At 40.8% G+C, this 19,933-nt stretch overlaps 1 protein-coding gene and 1 long non-coding RNA gene across 2 annotated transcripts; one reads left to right on the forward strand and one right to left on the reverse strand.

Annotated features, from left to right (window-relative positions):
• Positions 1–7: 7 nt before the first annotated feature.
• RAB5A (RAB5A, member RAS oncogene family) lies at positions 8–19,842 on the reverse strand. The gene is made up of 6 exons (XM_081164959.1): positions 19,711–19,842; positions 10,383–10,633; positions 8,490–8,641; positions 7,275–7,397; positions 4,600–4,693; positions 8–1,466 (listed from the first exon to the last, which is right to left on the reverse strand). Exons 2-6 carry the CDS (start codon positions 10,543–10,545, stop codon positions 1,351–1,353), a joined length of 648 nt encoding a protein of 215 aa, XP_081021085.1. The 5' UTR covers positions 10,546–10,633; positions 19,711–19,842; the 3' UTR covers positions 8–1,350.
• Positions 2,274–4,207, forward strand: LOC308570347. Its single transcript, XR_014001149.1, has 2 exons — positions 2,274–3,724; positions 4,060–4,207. It is a non-coding gene; the product is annotated as an uncharacterized lncRNA (long non-coding RNA).
• Positions 19,843–19,933: the final 91 nt, after the last annotated feature.

Below are 19,933 nucleotides of genomic sequence, written 5' to 3' on the forward strand. Positions count from 1 at the left end.
ATTACAATTATTTCCTTTTTTATACCACTTTATTCAAACCTGAGCACCTCAATATAAAACTAAACACTGGTGAACTGTCATTTTCCTTGCTAAGCCCAATTACTGCAAATTTACAATCTGCACATGTAAGTTTCTGCTAGCAGTTCAACATTTAAATAGATTAAATCATCTTTTCTGACACTTGGTAGATTTCATATAATGAAAATAACTAAAGAATTAGTGCAATATACTGGACAGATCAAAATAAAATGGACTTTGGAAACAAAGTTGCAGATTTCATTACAGACAGACAGTAGTACTTATGTTACATGTACAGGAGCATCATTTATTACTGTTCTAGCCATTAAGGAAGAACTTAATCCCCTTGAGATGTGGGGAAAAGAAATGTTAGCTCTTGAAAGTAACTGTACATATTGTATACTTTTAAGCAACTCTTAAATAGTACAGAGTATTAAACAAATGTAGACTACAATGCAGTACCCTATTTACAGTACATTAATATCCCAATTTAAAATCAAGTTGAATGTACATAATTGTTAGTGCACTGACTGATTTTATTCTGAGGGGAAAGATAATTGTGTTATGGTTAACAGTGATTAAAACCAAAATCACGATATCTAGTTTTTGTTGGACATGTCTCAATAGTTTATGATGAGGGAAATTTTGCATTAGATGTTGAATTCATTAGCTGTGCCATTTTATAAACGGGGAAAAAATTGAATTAAACTTGATTTTTACTTTAAACTGGGTTGACACATTTACATATAGTGGAACAACTAAAAACCAATTGTTCTGCAAGCACAGGATCCATAAAATTGTTAATGCTGCACATATTTTGCAGTTACATTATGGAAATGTGGAATGTATATTTAAATGGTAGATACCCACATAAACAACATTTTGCATAAATACTGTGAATAAGCTTATAGGATCTTTAGAAGGTGTGTTATAGTTAGGGTTTTCCCCCCATACCACAAAGGGAGAATCCCAATTCTATTTCACTAACAGTAACCAATATCCAAAGCTTGAGGAACTAACCAGTTAGCTGCAGACCCATGGAGTAGTTCAGTCTCTATCCCTAATGACATGTGATACAGTTTATAAACCTTTCAACTGAAGCAAGACTACCCAGCTTCCATTTCCCCCCTCTTTTGCTGAAACATAACAGCCAGTGATACATGCATGTTATTAAAAATTAGGACAAAGTCGTTTCTAATACAGAATGATTATTTTGTAAGTCTCTTCGATTTTGGAAGCTGTATTGGGCCAGGTTAAACACTCCAAATTCCTTCGTTATTAACAAGTTAGGAAGCAGAAGAATATTCAAGACAGTTTAAAGCAGCTGAAGGTTTAGTTACTACAGCATTGACTCTTAGTTGGTTGTGTTGGTTCAGTAAGATCTACTCCTCTTCCTCGGACAGAGTTGGCCCCTGCATTCTGTTGTTCATTCTTCGGCAACTTTTTAGCTGCAAGGAAAGGTAATTCTTAAAAACTAGCATTGAAACTTTTTTTGTAAGCGTTTCCTACACACGTCCACATCTACCCGTATTTTTCGTTCTATAACACGCTCCCAACCATAACACGCACATAGTTTTTAGAGGAGGAAAACAAGAAAAAAATATTCTAAACGAAACAGTGGATGTATGATTTTTGTGGTTCATGCTGCAGCCACAGACATGTGATTTGACGGTGAGTTTGGGGTAGCCCAATGCAAAAATCCTGAGGATCCATGTGGATCCGTGCTTTGTAACCACGTTTTTGCACCACTGCGGCCCCAGGCAACAGTGGGTGCGTGATTTTTTTGGTGCAAGCTGTAGCCATGGACATGCTATGTGATCTGATGGTGAATTTGGGGTGACCCAGTGCAAAAATCCTGAGGATCCGTGTGGAGCTGTGCTTTGTAACCATGTTTTAAGTGGGGAGGGAAGGAAAAGCACTCAAGGAACACGCGTGGGGTGGGTGGAGAAGGATGCTGTTAATAATGCAGAAGAGGGGTATAAGAGGAGGAGGCTCTTATAAGAGGAGTGGGGAGGAGAGAGAGACAGAGAGCCTGCTTGAAAAAACATTGCTGCTATTTAGCGAGTGGGGAGGAGAGAGAGACAGAGAGCCTGCTTGCTTTAAAGGAGCCAACCAGACAGGAGCCGCTTACACTCTCCTCTCCCGCTTTGCTCCTTTAAAGAAGCAGGCTCTCTGTCTCTCTCTCTCCTCCCCACTCAGCGGTTCTTCTCCCGCTTTGCTGTTTCAAAGTGAGCCACAGAGGAGGGAAGGAAGGGGAACCATGGATCCTCTGCTCACGACTGCAGCAGATCCCACCCCGCCACCCGTAGGCATTCACTCCATAACACGCACAGACATTTCCCCTTACTTTCTAGGAGGAAAAAAGTGAGTGTTATGGTGCAAAAAATACGGTAATAAATGACAATTCTATACAAGCACATAAGGGTATGCACAGGATCCTAAGTAAAATCAGGCCAATTTGGAGAGGTATGTGACTCGCTGCGCTAAAGTGAGACCGCTCTGAATCACCCCCAAACCAAATCAGAGACCTCCAAAGTCATTTGGACCTTAAAAAACTGAAGTGTCTGCAAAAACCATAGGGTGGTATACAAAACTGCTGTTCTACTTGTACAATGAAACTTTTCCCTTTCATTTCCCCTTTAGCCTCAAAATCTTGGGGAGATTTGGGGGAATAAGGGTGAAGGAGAAATCCTACTGAACACAATCCACTTCTCCCAAACCTTGCCATGTAAGGAAAACATCAGGGCTGGGAGAGACAGTTCTTGTGGCTGACAGGGGAGCTTCTAATCAAGAGGGAATAAATTTACCAGGCCTTTGAGGAAGAGATGATGAAGCGATGTACAATATTGTTCCTTTCTGTTCTGTACAGTTTTGCTAGTCCTGCAGTGGTGCTTGCTTAGAAAACTCTAGATATTCAAGTCCTTCTGCCTCTGCGCCACATGCCCATATTCATGTCAAATCAGCTTTGCACTTAATAATTTCTGTGAATTTTGGTACAAACTGACCGGAACACAAGCTTAAAGTCTCTCTCTCTCTCTTCCCCACCCCCATCCAATCTACCCTAACTATAGTTCCTGCATCTATCTTGCTGGTTACTCTCCAAGGGGCACCACGGATACACCATTTTTTATACTAAAATGAATTGCTGCCCACAAAAACCACAGAGTGGGGAAGCCTGCTTCCATCCCACCCACCCCAAATCAACTTTTCAGATACCTAGTATAAAAACTACTCCGCTCTTCTGAAATGTGTGTGTGGGGGGGGTTAACCTATGGGCACTTCTCTAATGCTTGCTATTTTCCTACAAATTGCTCACAGAATAGTGGAAATTAAGGAAATGCTTCTTTAACCATTGCCTGCTCCAAGGAATCAAATGAGGGCAGAATAAAATGGAAAACATATATGTGACTCTCTATTTCACTAGCCCCAGTTAGCAGAGGAAAAACACTGTACTCTTGGGTTATCACACCAGTATTGAGAAGTTATCCCGCAACGTGGGCAATGTGAGTTTTGGTTCTGTTTAAATCAAACGTTAGCAAATAGTGTCCCAATAAAGAAGTTCAGAATTTACCTGGACTTAACAAAAAATGTGTGGTGGTCCCCACAGGCAACAGGCTTTCCCACCCTGCTTTCCACAGCTTCCCTATAGGCTCTATAAAAAGCCACTAATGAAGGTTCGGAAAACCCACAAAATGTGCATACAGTGGTGCCCCACAAGACGAATGCCTCGCAAGACAGAAAACCCGCTAGACGAAAGGGTTTTCCATTTTTGAGCTGCTTCGCAAGACGATTTCCCCTATGGGCTTGCTTTGCAAGACGAAAACGTCTTGCAAGTGTTCCGATTTTTTTCGCTCCCCCCCCCTTTTTCTAAGCCGCTAATAGCCTTTTAGCTGCTAATCCGCTAATCCTTTAATAGCCGCTAAGCCTTTAATAGCCGCTAAACCGCTAATAGGGTTGCTTCGCAAGACGAAAAAACCGCTAGACAAAGAGACTCGTGGAACGGATTAATTTCGTCTTGCGAGGCACCACTGTACAATGTAGCCTTGCAACCATAAATCAGCAACCTTCCACCTCAAATGCAAAAGCAGAAATGCCTTCCACATTCAAAGGACATTTGGGATTTAAGCCACGCTTTAGTAAAATACTCACAAGCTGACAACATATACTTCATTCTGCAGATAATACAAAATGTACTGTTTTCTGGTAGACTCATAAGAATTGGGGACTGAAAACCAGTCGTGTCAGAACTCTGAAATCCTTGAATCTACATTTCTTTTCAATATTCTGCATTCCCCTGATATTACTAAATAAAGCTTTTTAGATTTGTACATTCCTTCACAATATTCTAATTTTGCTCAACACTGCCATTTATCTTGTTTGTTCATTGTAAAAGGTCAAACAATGTATGATTTAGAATGGCAAAAGCTTACTGAGTAAACAAATCAGTGCTCAGAAACAATGGCTCCATTAAGCACTACTATCAGATAACTTGTTTGGTGAATGCTATTAAGTCCCACACTCTTCAATGAAGCACATACAAATATGTTTTAAAAATGTACCTTCCATTAAAGCTTTACTTACCAATTGCCATGAATATTTCATTTACATTCATTGACGTTTTAGCCGACGTCTCCATGAACAATAAACTGTTGTCATCCGCATAAGACTGTGCTTCCTGTAAATTAAGCATACAAGTTTATTATTTCTTCATATAGTTGTGGCCTATACACAGCATTTTTTTTACTGCCAGCTTAGAATCTACTGTTCCTTTTCAAAGGCTAAATGTCACCATACCAAGTTTGATAAGCTCTTTTCCCTGCCCCCTAAAAAAGTCTTTAGGGTTTCAAAAGGCTACTGCACAAATCTGTACCAACAGAAAAATACTGCAAATCACAAATCTAAACAATTCTGATGTAATAAAAATGATAGGTGAGTATGAAAGTGTGCAGCAATTGTGGGAATGAAAAAATAGGAGTAAACTTTAAAAAAATCCCCAAAAAACACCACTGACAAGTAACCTTCCTAGAACCCAGAAAAGCTCATCATCTTAATGCTGGAATCTAGAGCTATAGGATTATGCAGTAAGATCAGTATCAGTTATTCAGAAATCTTAAAATAGGAGCAGAAAACAAGCTTTTTATGAATGCAAAGTCTCTCCACACTACTATTTTTATTATGGAAAGGCATGTTATGATCACAGCAACTTTAGAAGACAGACATCATTACAGTGCTGCCTGTATCGGAAAACATCCAATTTGCACAACAGGACATCAGGATCCTCTACTTCCTGCTTCCAACCAAAGAAAGAAGTACCTTTACACAAATCAGTTATCTTTCTGGCTCAGAATGCATCTTTAAAAAAATGCACTTTGCAGACTTAAGTGGGCCTTCACTAAAATACAATGGAAGAAAAAACAGCTTATGTTGAATAACACACCATCCATGAATATCTTCAGCTCCAAAGACACGTAAGCCCGGAGCAGTCACTTTTTGTGTCTTAAAGTCATGTTTCTAACATTTGTGGCTACAAATACAGGTTTGGAAAGGAGACTGAAGGCTAGCAGTAACATTATCCAGAGAGGCAAGTCTAAAGTCAAACTAACTATTCTCAACATATAAATATTTGACAAAACACTGAAATTTTTCCTAAAATTGCCCATTTTAGGAAAGAATATGGTAGAAGACTTGACCACTAGCAAATTTGTTATTTGCTAAATTCATGAATATATTCTTCATGTATTCAAATCAGCAGCGAACTTGCATATCTCAATATAATGTTGATGCTTCCCTCAGTAATAAATTGTACACCCTTCCTTTAAAGCAGTTAATAGAAGGTGCCACATAAATGCTTACATAGGGAATTAAAGAAAGATGTGCCCCTCCCATAACCACTGTGTGTGCAGGGACATTTCCCAAGTTTTTACTGCTTGAAATTTTTTAGAATAAGGCTCAGTGGTAGAGTATCTGCTTTGCATGCACAGGGTCCCAGATTCAATCCCTGACATTCCAGTGTATGCACTGGGGTTGCAGAATCAGACCCAACCAATATTGTTTTCACTAAACATATTGCGTTTATATTCAAATTAAAAGTTAACACACAGGTATTTCCCCCCTTTTTCATACATTCAATAACCTTGTTAGGCAGACTGTGATGTTTAAACAGGCCCACTATCTGCTTCATGAATGAGTGGAGCCTTAACTCCAGATCCTCGTACAAACATAATGTTCAACTTACCCCACTGCAAACTTATTTACTGCCATCCCTTCTAGTAGCTTCACAGGAGAACGCTATACAGTGGTACCTCGGGTTAAATACTTAATTCGCTCCGGAGGTCCGTACTTAACCTGAAACTGTTCTTAACCTGAAGCACCACTTTAGCTAATGGGGCCTCCCACTGCTGCCGCGCCACCAGAGCACGATTTCCGTTCTCATCCTGAAGCAAAGTTCTTAATCTGAAGCACAATTTCTGGGTTAGCGGAGTCTGTAACCTGAAGTGTATGTAACCTGAAGCGTATGTAACCTGAGGTACCACTGTACTCTTCAGATCTGCCTACATCATTATGTATTGATTTATGTGAGATGAGAAAGAAGGCTGTGCTGCCCCACTTCCCCCAAATCTCATATTTTATTGATGTTTGCAGGAAATAAGAATATGTTGGTCAAGGCAGTGGGTGAACTGCCCTTTCTACTTGTAACATACACATAGATTATCTGGTAGAATAGATCCTTAAAACGGCTTGCTTTCTAAACCACTTTCATTCCCAAGTTTGTGCGTGTGGTTTCCAAAGCAAGCGAAGTAGGAACAACACAAGTTAACAATATAAAAGGTCAGTGCTGCCAAAGACCTGCAGCAAAACAATAGCATTACTGAGGGGGCTTTAAAGTTCTGTATAATACAGTGGTGCCCCGCAAGATGAAAAACCCGCTAGACGAAAGGGTTTTCCGTTTTTCGATGCGCTTCGCAAGACGAATTTCCCTTTGGGCTTGCTTCGCAAGACGTTTTTCGCAAGACGTTTTTCGCTCCCCCCCTTTTTCTAAGCCGCTAATCCGCTAATAGCCTTTTAGCCGCTAAGCCGCTAAGCCTTTAATAACCGCTAAACTGCTATTAGCGCTAATCCGCTAATAGGGTTGCTTCGCAAGACGAAAAAACCGCTAGACGAAGAGACTCGCGGAACGGATTATTTTCGTCTTGCGAGGCACCACTGTATTCTAGAAAAACCAGAACTTCTGATCAAATATAAGAGACATAACTTACCTGAAAATCTACAGCCCTTTTGTTAGCTAAATCAGCTTTATTTCCTGCTAAAGCTATTACAATGTTAGGACTTGCTTGCCTCTGGAGTTCTTTTACCCAATTTTTTGCTCTTGCGAAGGATTCCTGTTAATCATTTAAAGAAAGAAAAAAAAGCTCATTTATTCTTTTCCACCTTCATTGCTTTATACCACAAACAGAATATAGAAAAAGAGCAATGGTGGGCGCTCATTACCCAAAAGCACATTATAATATTATCCCTTCTCTCCATACCCCTTTTGTTACAATTTTAATTAGCAAACCCCCAAATTTTACTTACCGTATTTTTCGCCCTATAGGACGCAATTTTTCCCCTCCAAAAATGAAGGGGAAATGTGTGTGCGTCCTATGGGGCGAATGCAGGCTTTCGCTGAAGCCTGGAGAGCGAGGGGGGTCAGTGCGCACCAACCCCTCTCGCTCTCCAGGCTTCAGGAAGCTATCCGCTAGCCGTGGGAGATGCAGCTCTCCCACGGCTAGCGGAGAGTTTGCCGGCACCCTGAAGCTTGGGGCGCGCTGAGCTCAGCACGGCCCAAGCTTCGGGCTTCGCGCAGCCCTCCGCTAGCTGTGGGAGAGCCGCGCGAAGCTCTCCCACGGCTTGCGGATAGCAGCCTGTTCTGGGGGCTGGGGTCAGGGGAAGCTCGAGCTTCCCCCGCCCCAGCCCCACACCTGGGGGGGAAATAAAAAAAAAATTCTTTATTCCCCCCCCCCAAAAAAAGGGTCCTATGGGCCGGTGCGTCCTATGGGGCGAAAAATACGGTATATTTACTTGAGGAGGAAATCCTCTTTGCATCAATTGAATTTTGAAGATGACTAAAGATCACTATTTAGATAAGGCTTCAAATGCAGCCTTTAAATTATGATTTTACTTTATACAAAATCAAAACAGGATTCAACAAATTTAAAATAAAATACGAGTTTTAAAACAATCCATGAAACTCTGCTAAAGAATCAACCTACATTATGAAAGGTATACCGAAAATATAGTTATCACAAAACAAACAAACAAACAAACAAACAAAAACAAATCAGTCAGCCAGAAACTGGCCGTAAATTGAACTTAGAACATAAAAACAGAACTATTAAGAATTTCCCCTTTTTAAAAACAATTCACAAATACCTCAATAACAAATGCAACACTAAAAAAGTGAGTAGATTCATTCAGTTTAGTTCACACATTACCTCGTTGGTAATATCATATACAACTATAGCTGCTTGGGCTCCTCTGTAATACATTGGTGCCAAACTGTGATATCGTTCTTGACCAGCTGTGTCCCAAATCTCAAATTTTACTGTTGTGTCATCAAGACATACGGTCTGTGTTAGAAAAGCAGCTAAAGAGAAAATAAAGCAATAGGGTTTGTGACTCTACGTATGCTCATTACATTTTATTTTATCTGGAAACCACCTAACGTTAAAAAATATCTGAAGTGTACAACATACAATAAATCACAATCCCACATCTCAGTAGAAAACCAAAGAAATGTTTTCATATGTAGAACATTCTTTTTTTCTTTTTTGCCAGATGAATAGTGTGTGGAATTCAGATGTTGACTCCCAACTCCCATCAACTGCAGCATATATGATGAGGGAAAGAGGTAGCAAAATCACAAGAGCCACAGATTCCCACCCCCAATGCAGCCCCCAGTGCCACTCCAAATCAGCTCAGGATCTGCGGGAACAGATTTGAAGAGGACACTGTGGGCTGCAGGGAGGAAGGAGAAGTAGGGGAAAACAGGTATGCAAAATTGTGGCTCTCCAGATGTTATTGGGGGTCTAACAACACCTGGAGCAGTGTTAGAAACTGAGATATGAAAGCTAGGAGCTAAACAGCACCTAGATGGTTATGGATGCAACAACCGAATGTCTAGGTGTGCTTTTTATAACGAGAATACAAAGCTGAAAATGAATGAACTGAACTAAAATCTTATGTTCATTAAGTACATTTTTATGGTCTAGTCATCTGAAGACTGCAAAAAACAAAGCCAAGAAAAAACAATTAGGTAGGATACTACAGTTGCTCTAATCAGGAAAGCCTGGTCACACATACAACATACAAGCCTTAATTCTGAGAGGTATGATGGGTTCTTGAAACAGACAAACCCCTCTGGGAGAGTTTATATATCTTGGGAAGTATGAGTACAGCTGTTTTCAGGAACACAATGAACGGCATACCAACAGACAAACAGGCTCCCTCGACCTGAAGCAAGATGAGTGCCACACCCCTTAGATGCCTTTGACTGGACTCAACCATCCAGGGGTCCTTTACCTTTTTTACAGGTGTTAGGCAGCATCTAGTTTTAAAGAAGCTGAATACGAATTAAAGTAGCTATGAGCTCATACACCCATGCCACAACTAGCCCAGATCTTTATGCAGGAGCTGTAGTTCCTCAGTGAAGGAGGCAACTCCTTTTAAAAGAAAGAACAATAATACATTTTGCACACAAAGCACCACCTCACACTTTACTAGGAAGTTTCCTATCTTACTATTTATGAGTGAGCTATTAAACCCATTTACCCCTCTCTTTCAAAAACTTTAATAAAAGTATCTGTTGTCAGCTGTGGATTGGCTTCACCAACCTGGCACCCTCCATACGTCTTCAACCCCCCCAGCCAGGACACACTAGGGGGCATCACAATGGGGAAGAGTGCTGTATGTGTACACCTTGATTTCTACACAACTCAAGCTTCCACAAACCTGTTACAGCAGAAGCTTAAAATTAAAAGTTACCTTTTAATCAACAGAAAAATTCAAGATAATGCAATATTCACAACATAACAAAAATATGGGGCAAATAAAAATAATTAAAGCACTGGATAAAATACAGCAGGTCCACCTTGCCATCAAAACAAGAAATCTTTGATGGAATGTCCCCCACCTTAAAATCTGCTTTGGATGGCCTTCTAGAGCCAATTTGGTGGCATGGGGAGGATTACAGCAAGGGAGGAGAGAGAAGGGGAAGTTTGCTTGTGCAATGTTTGCTATTGTCCAATGAAATTTGATTTTGGATTGACAGCAGTAACAATTCCCAATAAATATACAGTGATATACATAGATACACAACATTTTCTCACCTCCAATTGTACTCTCTTGAAACTCATGAAACTGGCCTTTTACAAAACGAAGCACCAGACTTGATTTGCCAACTGCAGATTCTCCCAGAAGAACTAACTTGAATTGACATATTTTATTTCCAGCATTAGGCCCATTGGGTCTAGTTGCTCCTCGGTTGGCCATGTCCAAACTCGAAAGGAGTCCCTTGTTTCAGATTCTTAAAAAGACGATTCCAGGATGTGAACCTCGATGTGCCTTCAACTCAAATAACCTGTTTCACAAAACAGTATTCAGAAATTAGTGACCACATTTTTTTTGCTGTTAGGCAATAAAATTGTTAGGCAATAAAATATATCCATTCAAATTAGGTATGCGTCTACTTCAGGGGTGCCCAAACTTTTTTCAAAGAGGGCCAGATTTGATGAAGTGAACATGCGTGAAGTTGTTGAGGAGGCGAAATACTACCGCGGGGGCCAGATTAAATCAACCGGCAGGCTGCATTAGGCCCCCGAAACGGACTTTGGACATGCTTGGTCTTCTCTACTCTCTTCACAGCAATTCATAAATTGAAAGTTACCGTATTTGTCGCCCCATAGGACTCACCTAGTTTTGGAGGAGGGGAAATAAAGGGGAAAAAATTATTCCCCCCCCCAAGCACGGAGCTGGGGTGAAGGAAACCCGAGCTTCCCCCGACCCCAGCCCCCAGAACAGGCAGCTCTCCACAAGCCTTGGGAGACCGGCGCGACTTCCTGCCGGGCTCCCATGCCTTGCGGATATCTGCCAGCCTCCAAACCGCGTCGGGGGACAGCAGTAAGGCGGCGTTTTGCGCCCCGGGCTTCGAGATGCAGGCTGCTATCCACAAGCCTAAGGAGCCCGACGGGAACTCCCGCGGGCTCCCAAGGCTTGCGGAGAGCTTCCTTCAGCAAAAGCCTGCATTCATCCCATAGGACGCACACACATTTCCCCTTCATTTTTGGAGGGGAAAAAGTGTGTCCTATAGGGCGAAAAATACGGTACATTTTAGCAGTCTTCAGAAGAGAATGATCCCTCCAGCATAGATAATTAGCTCAATTATGCTAGACATTGTATACTTCACAGTAGATTGAATTAAGGTTCATCATATAACCAAACTTAACGTGCCAACTAACAACCTCACAACTAAGGAAGCTCTTGTGACCCGTTAACTATTTTATTCACATTAAAAATAGCTTTAGGCACACTACTGCAGACCTTGCCTGTCTCTGTGGATAGCAGTGGTGCCTATCTGGTGGACTCCACAGGTTGTATTGTCACTGGGACTGGAATATACAAAATAGCTAAGAAATCTTTCTCTAATGCACATGTTACAGCACTGACCATTTCAGCTTGCCCAACAACAGAGGCTGATGAGTATGTGCTAGGTACAGGGTAGAATAAGGAGATAAAGAGTTGGGTAGGTTGGTCTGGGAGTCTCTCATATTTTGACAGACTGAAGTCAACTGACCATGAACTTCAATAACTCAGCCCTCTGCAAGTGGTATTCCAAGGCAATGTACTTGGTAGAGGACCAAGAATGTTTATGGGAGGACCAATGATGTCAAGGGGGGTGGGGGTGGATGATCTGTTAATTCCCCTCTCCTTTGGCCCAAATGTGGCTCAACCTGAATTGCTATGCCACACCATTTATCAGGCCTCTTTGAAAGTTGATCCAACAGAGCTGGTTTGCACAGGAACTTATCAGTTGCTGCAACAAGCCTGCTTTATCGCAGATTGCAGACACAGCAACTGCTGGGTTTTTGTGTACTAACCAAAAACCCTGTTAGAGACATTTGGCAAAAGACTTGAGTAAGCAGAGGGATAGAAGGTTTTTCACTGACCACATTCCCTCCACCCACCGGCATGTTAGTACAGGTTTCCAGTTTGTCTGCTACAATAACTCCAACTGAATTTTACCTGCTCTACATAGCAACTTCTACAGAAATACCCACTTTCTCCCTTAACTCATCTGTCATTGTCTACCCTCTGGTTACCAATTCTCATGCATGCCCCAACTTTAAAAAAGACAATTCACAAGAATAATAATTTGTTGATCTAAGAAACAGTATCAAATTCAAATCCTAATTGTTTTATTGCAGCCTGCAACTTTAAATACTGTGTGAACAAATATATAAATTGTTTCTGCAATATATTCACAGAACAACAACAATTTCAACAAGTGTTTGTTCAAAATCCAGATGATCACATTCAAAGTGCTTCCACAAACATGTTAGGAGGGAGTAGAAATAGTTGCCCCTTGCCCATGAATGTTAGGTGGCATTTCCTGAAGTGTGTGGGGCTGCCACATTTGTGTGATGACAAGCATTCTATATGTCACATCAGCACAGTAACCCTGCATAACAGTCACAACACAATCCAGATCAGGATTCTAACTTGTATAGCAAGTCTTCACATGTACAGCAGAATGCCTGCCACAGACACTTGTCCTCCAACATGTGGAGGGCAGCAAGAACATGAAAAATGAGGTAGAGCCAGCTCGTCATTCTAATTACACCCCTACCTACATAAGGTTTCTTTATGACACTATATCACTGCAAACAAGAAAATGCAAGGTCACATTTAACATGTCTGCCAAATCTGAAATCAGCAACCATGGGGACCAAACCCATCCTTGCTGTTCTGTGGTGCCAACAAGGTTCTCGTCTTTGCCTAAACCCAGCTAATATTCACTACCATTTTCATGTGGACTGTGGTATGCTCTGGATCCTGGATTGGTCATCATCAGCTACCTTTTAAAACACACACAGCTATTTGTGACTAAATACTTGTGAGGATGGAAGGCCCATTCATTGTACTTAAATCCTGCCTACTAACTGAACTTGCTGAAGTGGTTTACAATATATTTAAAAAACTTTAAAAAGGCAATAATTTTTAGGGCAAGGCAAAGGTATATATGGTTTTATCTCTAGTTTTTATATATTCCAATTCTCACTCTGTAGCTGAATCTCCTAGAAATTACTGATTAAGAGTAGTTGGATATTAGGTCTCACATAGGCCAGGGCTTCCTCACAGGACTGCTACTTTGGTCTCTCGCAGCTTTTCTCTGTTGCTGGGTATACAAACTGCTGTCAAAAAAGTGCTACAAGCATTCCCCTAGTTCTAAAATCTTCTAACTGCCACTCTGATGCTGAACCTCTGGACCACAGCAGGTCTCTTAAATAATATTGGTATACAAGTGCCTAAGTAGACTGATGTTAAGTCCTTTACAGCACAGAGTTTCCTCATGGGACTACTTATGTCTCCCATAGCCTCTGGCAGTAAATGCTGGAAGGACACTTACCATTTAAACATTTAATGCAGTGGGACATATTCCAGAGTCAACATAAACACTGCATATAAATCCTGTCTGACTGCTTAAGAATTTCCTCAGAATTATTCCACTGGATCACCAACTATTTCACATCCTGTTCTGCATTAATCAGGCCTTACTCAGCTCAGTGGCACCTTTCTACATCCTGGACAAAATGAAACTGATACTATACAGAAAGGATGGGTGTAACAAGACTCTGGTTGCTTCTCCACTTATCGTAATGGCTACTTGTAACTTTGAAGAATGAAATGGTTTCCTCAACCTCAAACAACAACATTTTCCTTTATATAGCTTCATCCTTGTCAAGCAGGTTAGCAAAACCCAGCTCACCTGAGAAACATCTATCCAGCTCCAACATAGAAGTTTCCTACTAAATACATGAATAGCTTAGCTGTTTTCTATCTGGATCTCTAGACCATACTACAAATTTCTATACTAATACAGATAATAATTTTAAGAGCTCAGAGTTTATTGTTTGACAAATGAGTACTGCAACATTGGAAATAGGGCTTTAAAAACCTATGGTATATGGCGGTATATAAATTCAATAAATAAATAAATAAAAATATCTTGCTTGCATGTATGGATTTCAATTAAGACTGCTATAAGTCTTACACCTAAAAGTTTGTGTTGCCTTATTCATTCCTACTTTCAAAATGCACAAAACAAGCTTACACTTGGAAGGAGCAATGATCAGCAAATACTGCAACTTGAGGGGTAAAAATAATAATAGATAGTATTCAATCCTCCTATTTATATAGATTCTCAGCTGTTGGAGCCATCACTGAATCACAAAGTCCAGACTGCAGAAACATACTTTTACACAATGTGCCTGGTGAATGGTTGTGAACATCTCTAAGATATGGATTAGGTCAACAATCATCATTCATAGGTCACTAGTTTGGTGTAGTGGGTAGAGTGTTGGACCAGTACCAAGAAAACCCAGATTCAGCCTCCACTCAACCATAAACTAACACTGATTAAGTTTGAAGAAACAAGGGCTGAGAATGGCAACCCTATATGCAGCCCAAAGTTCTGATAAGGTGAAATAAAAATGTAATAAGCGATGCCTTTATAACCATGAAGATTGATGACTGTAGCATGTTTTACATGAAACTGCCCTTAAAAACCATTCCAGTCCAACCCTCTTGATGTGGACAAGTTGCTGAGAGTACATTACCCCATGGTTCAGCATCTGTTCACAGTCCAGTGCCAGAAGCTCAGATATATAAGCCAGGCACCAAATGGCTCCTTAAACAGGTTTACAGATGCCAAAATGGAATAGCTATTTGCCAGTATGGGGCCAGACAGGTTGAAAACTGTATTTTTCAATACGACTTTTTGGTTCCTGAAATTCATTCTGATTGTGCAGATAAAATATAATGGATAGAATTCTACAGGATCTGTTGCTAGTGTGCGAAAACTGACAAGATCCAAGGATCTCCAGGCATGCACCTCCAGATAGTGGAGTGTTCAGGCACCACCATCCTGTCATACGTTATTGACACAAATCAAGGTTCATGTTTTGATTTCAAGTAATATAACAAACTTGAATCCTATACCTTCTGCCCTTCGCCTGATCACTGTCTTAGCTTACATACAACATACATCTAACAAGTCCGAATACCACATAAAAGTAGCATTCCCAGTGGGTGGAAACCTTTGTCCCAAGCTCCACCAACGTTCCAAGTGTGCACATATTCTGGCGATACCATAAAACTTTCTAATTTGGCCAAACTGGTTATTCCTGCAGCATTTTAAAATGCTTACTAAATATTTTACAATTTCTTGCTAACTTCCGTTTCCATAAAATTGGTTGCTCCACCTTAAGCCTCTTTGAGAAGGACATAAACCATTATCAAGATACAAAGAATTATGCAGCTAGTGAGCTTAGTACAGCTTGCAACCAGACGCCACCCCAACTCAAATGTCATAAGGCAAATAAATAGCTTTTAAAACTGAGGGGAATGGCAAAGCAAGTTTGTTGTAAAGCATGAAGAGCAGCTTTTATTATCACAAGCTCCTTTCATGAGCCTAAGCAGCTATTTGAATACCAGACAATTTACTTTTATTTATTAAATTTTAAATGAAGTGTTCATTACTACATTTCAAGCTTTTATAGGAAAAGTCCTTTAGACACTTTCCGCAAAAAAGAATCAATATTCCTTGCATTTATAGAAGTCAAATGTTAGATATTTTAAGTCCTGATAAATTAAAAGAAATGTGCTGATTAAATGTTTTAATCTTTATAATGCTCTGACTATATATGCTTACTTTTCTTTATATAGCTACTCTAACAAAAATATGTAAGTCTTAAAGTGTACACAAGATAAATATTAAACAATGGGCAAACCTGTTGCTCTTCTTATTTTTCAACTCAATGCCAAAATGTAAACAAGGAAAAAGAATGCACCAACTTCTCTTGTTTGTTACAACTACAGAGGCATTTCCAAACATTCCTGAAAAGATGGCCGTCTGCTCCTAACCTATCTTAAAATATTACACCATGTTATTAAATACTGCAGTTTCACCAAATCACTGGATAACAACCACTCAAAACTATTCAAATTCAGTTACTAAATGCTTGCATATCCAACTTTCTCATTTGATGCTTCATTCCTGCTTACTTCAATGAAAATCTAAATTAAATACAGTGGACGCTCGGGTTGCAAATGTGTGATACATGCAGCAGGCACATTCACAACCCGCAGCATTCGCAACCTGCAGTGCCGCGTCTGTGTGCGTGCGGGTTGCGATTTGGCGCTTCTGCGCATGTGCAAAGCGTTCTTTAGCGCTTCTGCGCATGCGCCAAAACCCGGAAGTAACCCATTCCAGTACTTCTGGATTCAGCATGGTGCGCAACCCGAAAACGCGCAACCTGAAGCGTCTGTAACCTGAGGTATGACTGTACTGATAATCTAAAGGCCAAAGAAAAATATTGCTCATATAGTCACACACACACACCCCACACAGTGGTGATTTACAACCAACTGCCCTATGAGCAGAAGAGGGAAAACTACCCAAGCAAACACTGCAATTATCACCAATGATTGCTAATACTTCAGCTTTTGTGTTCCTGGTTATACCTCTTTACAGAAAAAATAGGGATTAAAAGGGGTTATAGATTCCCCCTGCCTTCTTTAGGGCTGGGCGATTTCAGTTTTTCAACACTGCGGTGTATCACCAGCCAAACATCGCAGTTTGATGATATACCGCGATGTTGAAAAAACAAGATGCATTGACCTCTTCCCGTGAGACACCAGGTGAAACTGCCCCAGCTCTCACCTTGAGAGCTGAGGTGGTTTCACCCAGGTGCTTTTGGGCTAGGGCAAAGCAGCTTATTTGAGCAGCTCAGCTGGGGAATGGGAAGGTTCCCCCTCCACAGCTGAGACAGCCCTGGTGCTCTCCCCCCTAGCCCTGGAGTAGGCCAAGCACCCGGGCTCCTTTAACTGCTCACTGTGGGGAGCGGCAACCATGCTTCCCTCAGCTGAGAAGTTTCACAGAGCCCCACCCCCAATCTGCCTCTGACTTGTGGGAGCCAGCACTGGGCTGGGGGCTCCTTTAACTGCTCAACTGAGGCAAGGGCAGCTGCATACTCCTCAGTCGAGCAGTTTAAAGATGCAGAGGGAAGAACAAGCTGTATTGATGCCTGCGCTGTATGAGGGCAGAGTGGGATGATGGTTTCACTCAGCGATATATTGCTGGTGAAACCGCTGAAACTCCCGAGTCCCTCTGTTAGCATCACCCACTGGAGGAAGGAGTTCTTGACTATCTCTAGCAGACACTGCTAGCAGAGGGACTCAGGAGCAGTAGTGGTTTCACCAGCGATATACCACTGAATGAGGCCAACATCACGGTCTGCTCCTCATAGCAGTCATGGGCAATATATCAATATATCGCTTGGGCCTAGCTAGCCATCTTTATTTAGAAATGAATTGTAGGGTGCAAGAGGAAGGGAGAAATTACTAGTGAGCCAACCATACCTAACTTAGGTCAGAAGTGCACAACCTGTGGCCCTTCAGATGTTTCTGGACCACAACTCCCATCAGCCCCAGACAGCACAGACAGTGATCAGGGCTGATGGGAGGTGTAGTCCAACAACATCTGGAGGGCCGCAGGTTGTGTACCCTTGACTTAGATGATGCCGTGCACCCACATAGAGTGGAACAAAATTACAACGTTTTCTAAGACAATGATGTTTCATAAAAAGAAACAAAATATCTGGATTTACAGGTGTACTAGTTCTAATTTCAGATATACTTTGGAATTCATATGAATGCCAAACTTTCTCCATATATTGGGAAAAAAAATATAACTTTATCATGATTTAGTATCACAATACAACAGTCAGTTATTAGCTTGCAAGTTTTTACACTCATTTGCTTATTTATTCATGAGGCTGATGGATGATGGAGAACTCCATCTTTCCTTTGCAAGCCCATCTTAGAAGTAAAAAGCAGGTTAGTAAAATCATTTGCACTTTAGAAATGCAATCACCTGGTGGGGGGGGACATAATGTTACCTGCCTCGTCCACCAGCCCTCTTTATTTCTATGCTGGACATGTGATGACTGGGAAGGAAGAGGGTTCATGGAAGCCAAGCAAGCTAGTAAAGGAGGAACATGGTATTATCTGTCTCTTCTCCACTTTCTTGCTCTTTCCTGCTGGCCAAGGAATAAGTGGCTTCGCTTTCTTTGTGGCCAGCATGGAGACCAAGCAAGTGGCAGATGAAGGACAGAAGAGGCCATTCTTCCTCTATCAACCCACAGCCTGACCTGAATGGAATATCTGGAAAGTTAAAATGCAAAGCTGCTGTAACTCTCATCAAAATGTCCAGCTTTAATATTAGTTTACTTGTTAATACAGCACTGAATACTTCTTAACTCTTTTTCAAGTTTAAATACATATATGAAAATAATCAAACTGTAATAAATCAATCAGTACACTACATCATAAAACACCAGGAGGAGCCTCTGAGAATACCATTTCACTGAGGGACAAAAAAACAATGGGATTCCTGTGTGTAAGAAAATAGATATAAATAGGGGCCACAGTTGGAGGGATACATGAAAAGAATTTTCATTGAAATTCAATAAAAGGTTGGTGCTATGCAACCTAATCTTATGCATTTTTATTCAGAAGTTTCAAGCAATTCAGTCTTTACTGTACATGTGATTGCTACCTAAGTGTGTTTAGGAAAATATCATTTGTTGTTTGTTTAATATATGGAATTGTTCAGTAAGGTATGAAATTGTAACTTCGTAATTTCTGTGCTTTGTATATGTTCTAAATTATTTCTCAATATTTTAACTCCCAAAGAATTACTAGTTTATTAGAGTAGTGCTTCACATTGTTATTGGTGGTAAATTTTACTACATACAAAATGAGTTTGTATGGGAAAACAAAGTGCGCGCCCAACAAGTTTTCACACAATCAACTACTCAATACTTTTACATAGATATCTAATGCATTTGTCTGCTGACTATTCACATACACACTGCATTGTAGTTGCAGACTCCTTATAAACAAATCTTTACATAAATTAACAGATTCGAACAACACAAAGTATCTGAAACAGTTTAAAATAAAGGGATTTCCACTTAAGCTGTTTTAAACATTACTGCACTTTACATGTACATCCCAGACATTGATCAACCAACCAACCAAAGTAGTGGGTGACACATATCAAGTCTGAAGTGCTCAAATTTAACGATTTGCCTCTAATTCAGTCAATAACTGATGGACAGCTACATAAATGACATGGTAAGGAACTGGAAGTGACGATATTGTAACTACCTGTGCTTCATTCAAACTGATCGAGCCTTACAAATTTTCTTTAAAGCAGCTTTAAAAGATGAAGCCAACGTTAATACCTACTAGTCTCTCTCTACACATGTTAAGAACGGTTCCGGAGATCGTGCCCCTGATACACCTGGAATTGCTTGGATTTAAAACACACACACACACACACACACACACACACAAAAAACAAGTTTTTCTTACCCTGATCTCGCATTGCCACCACAGGATAATCAAACTAGCACGACCGCAAAGCGTCCACCGAGATAAAATAAACAAGCCACTTTCTTAATTCTACCTCCACATAGACACCTTTTGCACATCAACCCCCCCCCCTTTTTGATTCGCCACAAGCGTGGGAAACCTGAAAGGAAGGAGTTGCCTTTCCCTCCCGGCCACTCTGCAGAGCGAAACACGCCGCTTTTTC

Source organism: Podarcis bocagei (genome assembly GCF_964188305.1).
Source record: "Podarcis bocagei genome assembly, chromosome: 12".
Lineage (NCBI taxonomy): Eukaryota > Metazoa > Chordata > Lepidosauria > Squamata > Lacertidae > Podarcis > Podarcis bocagei.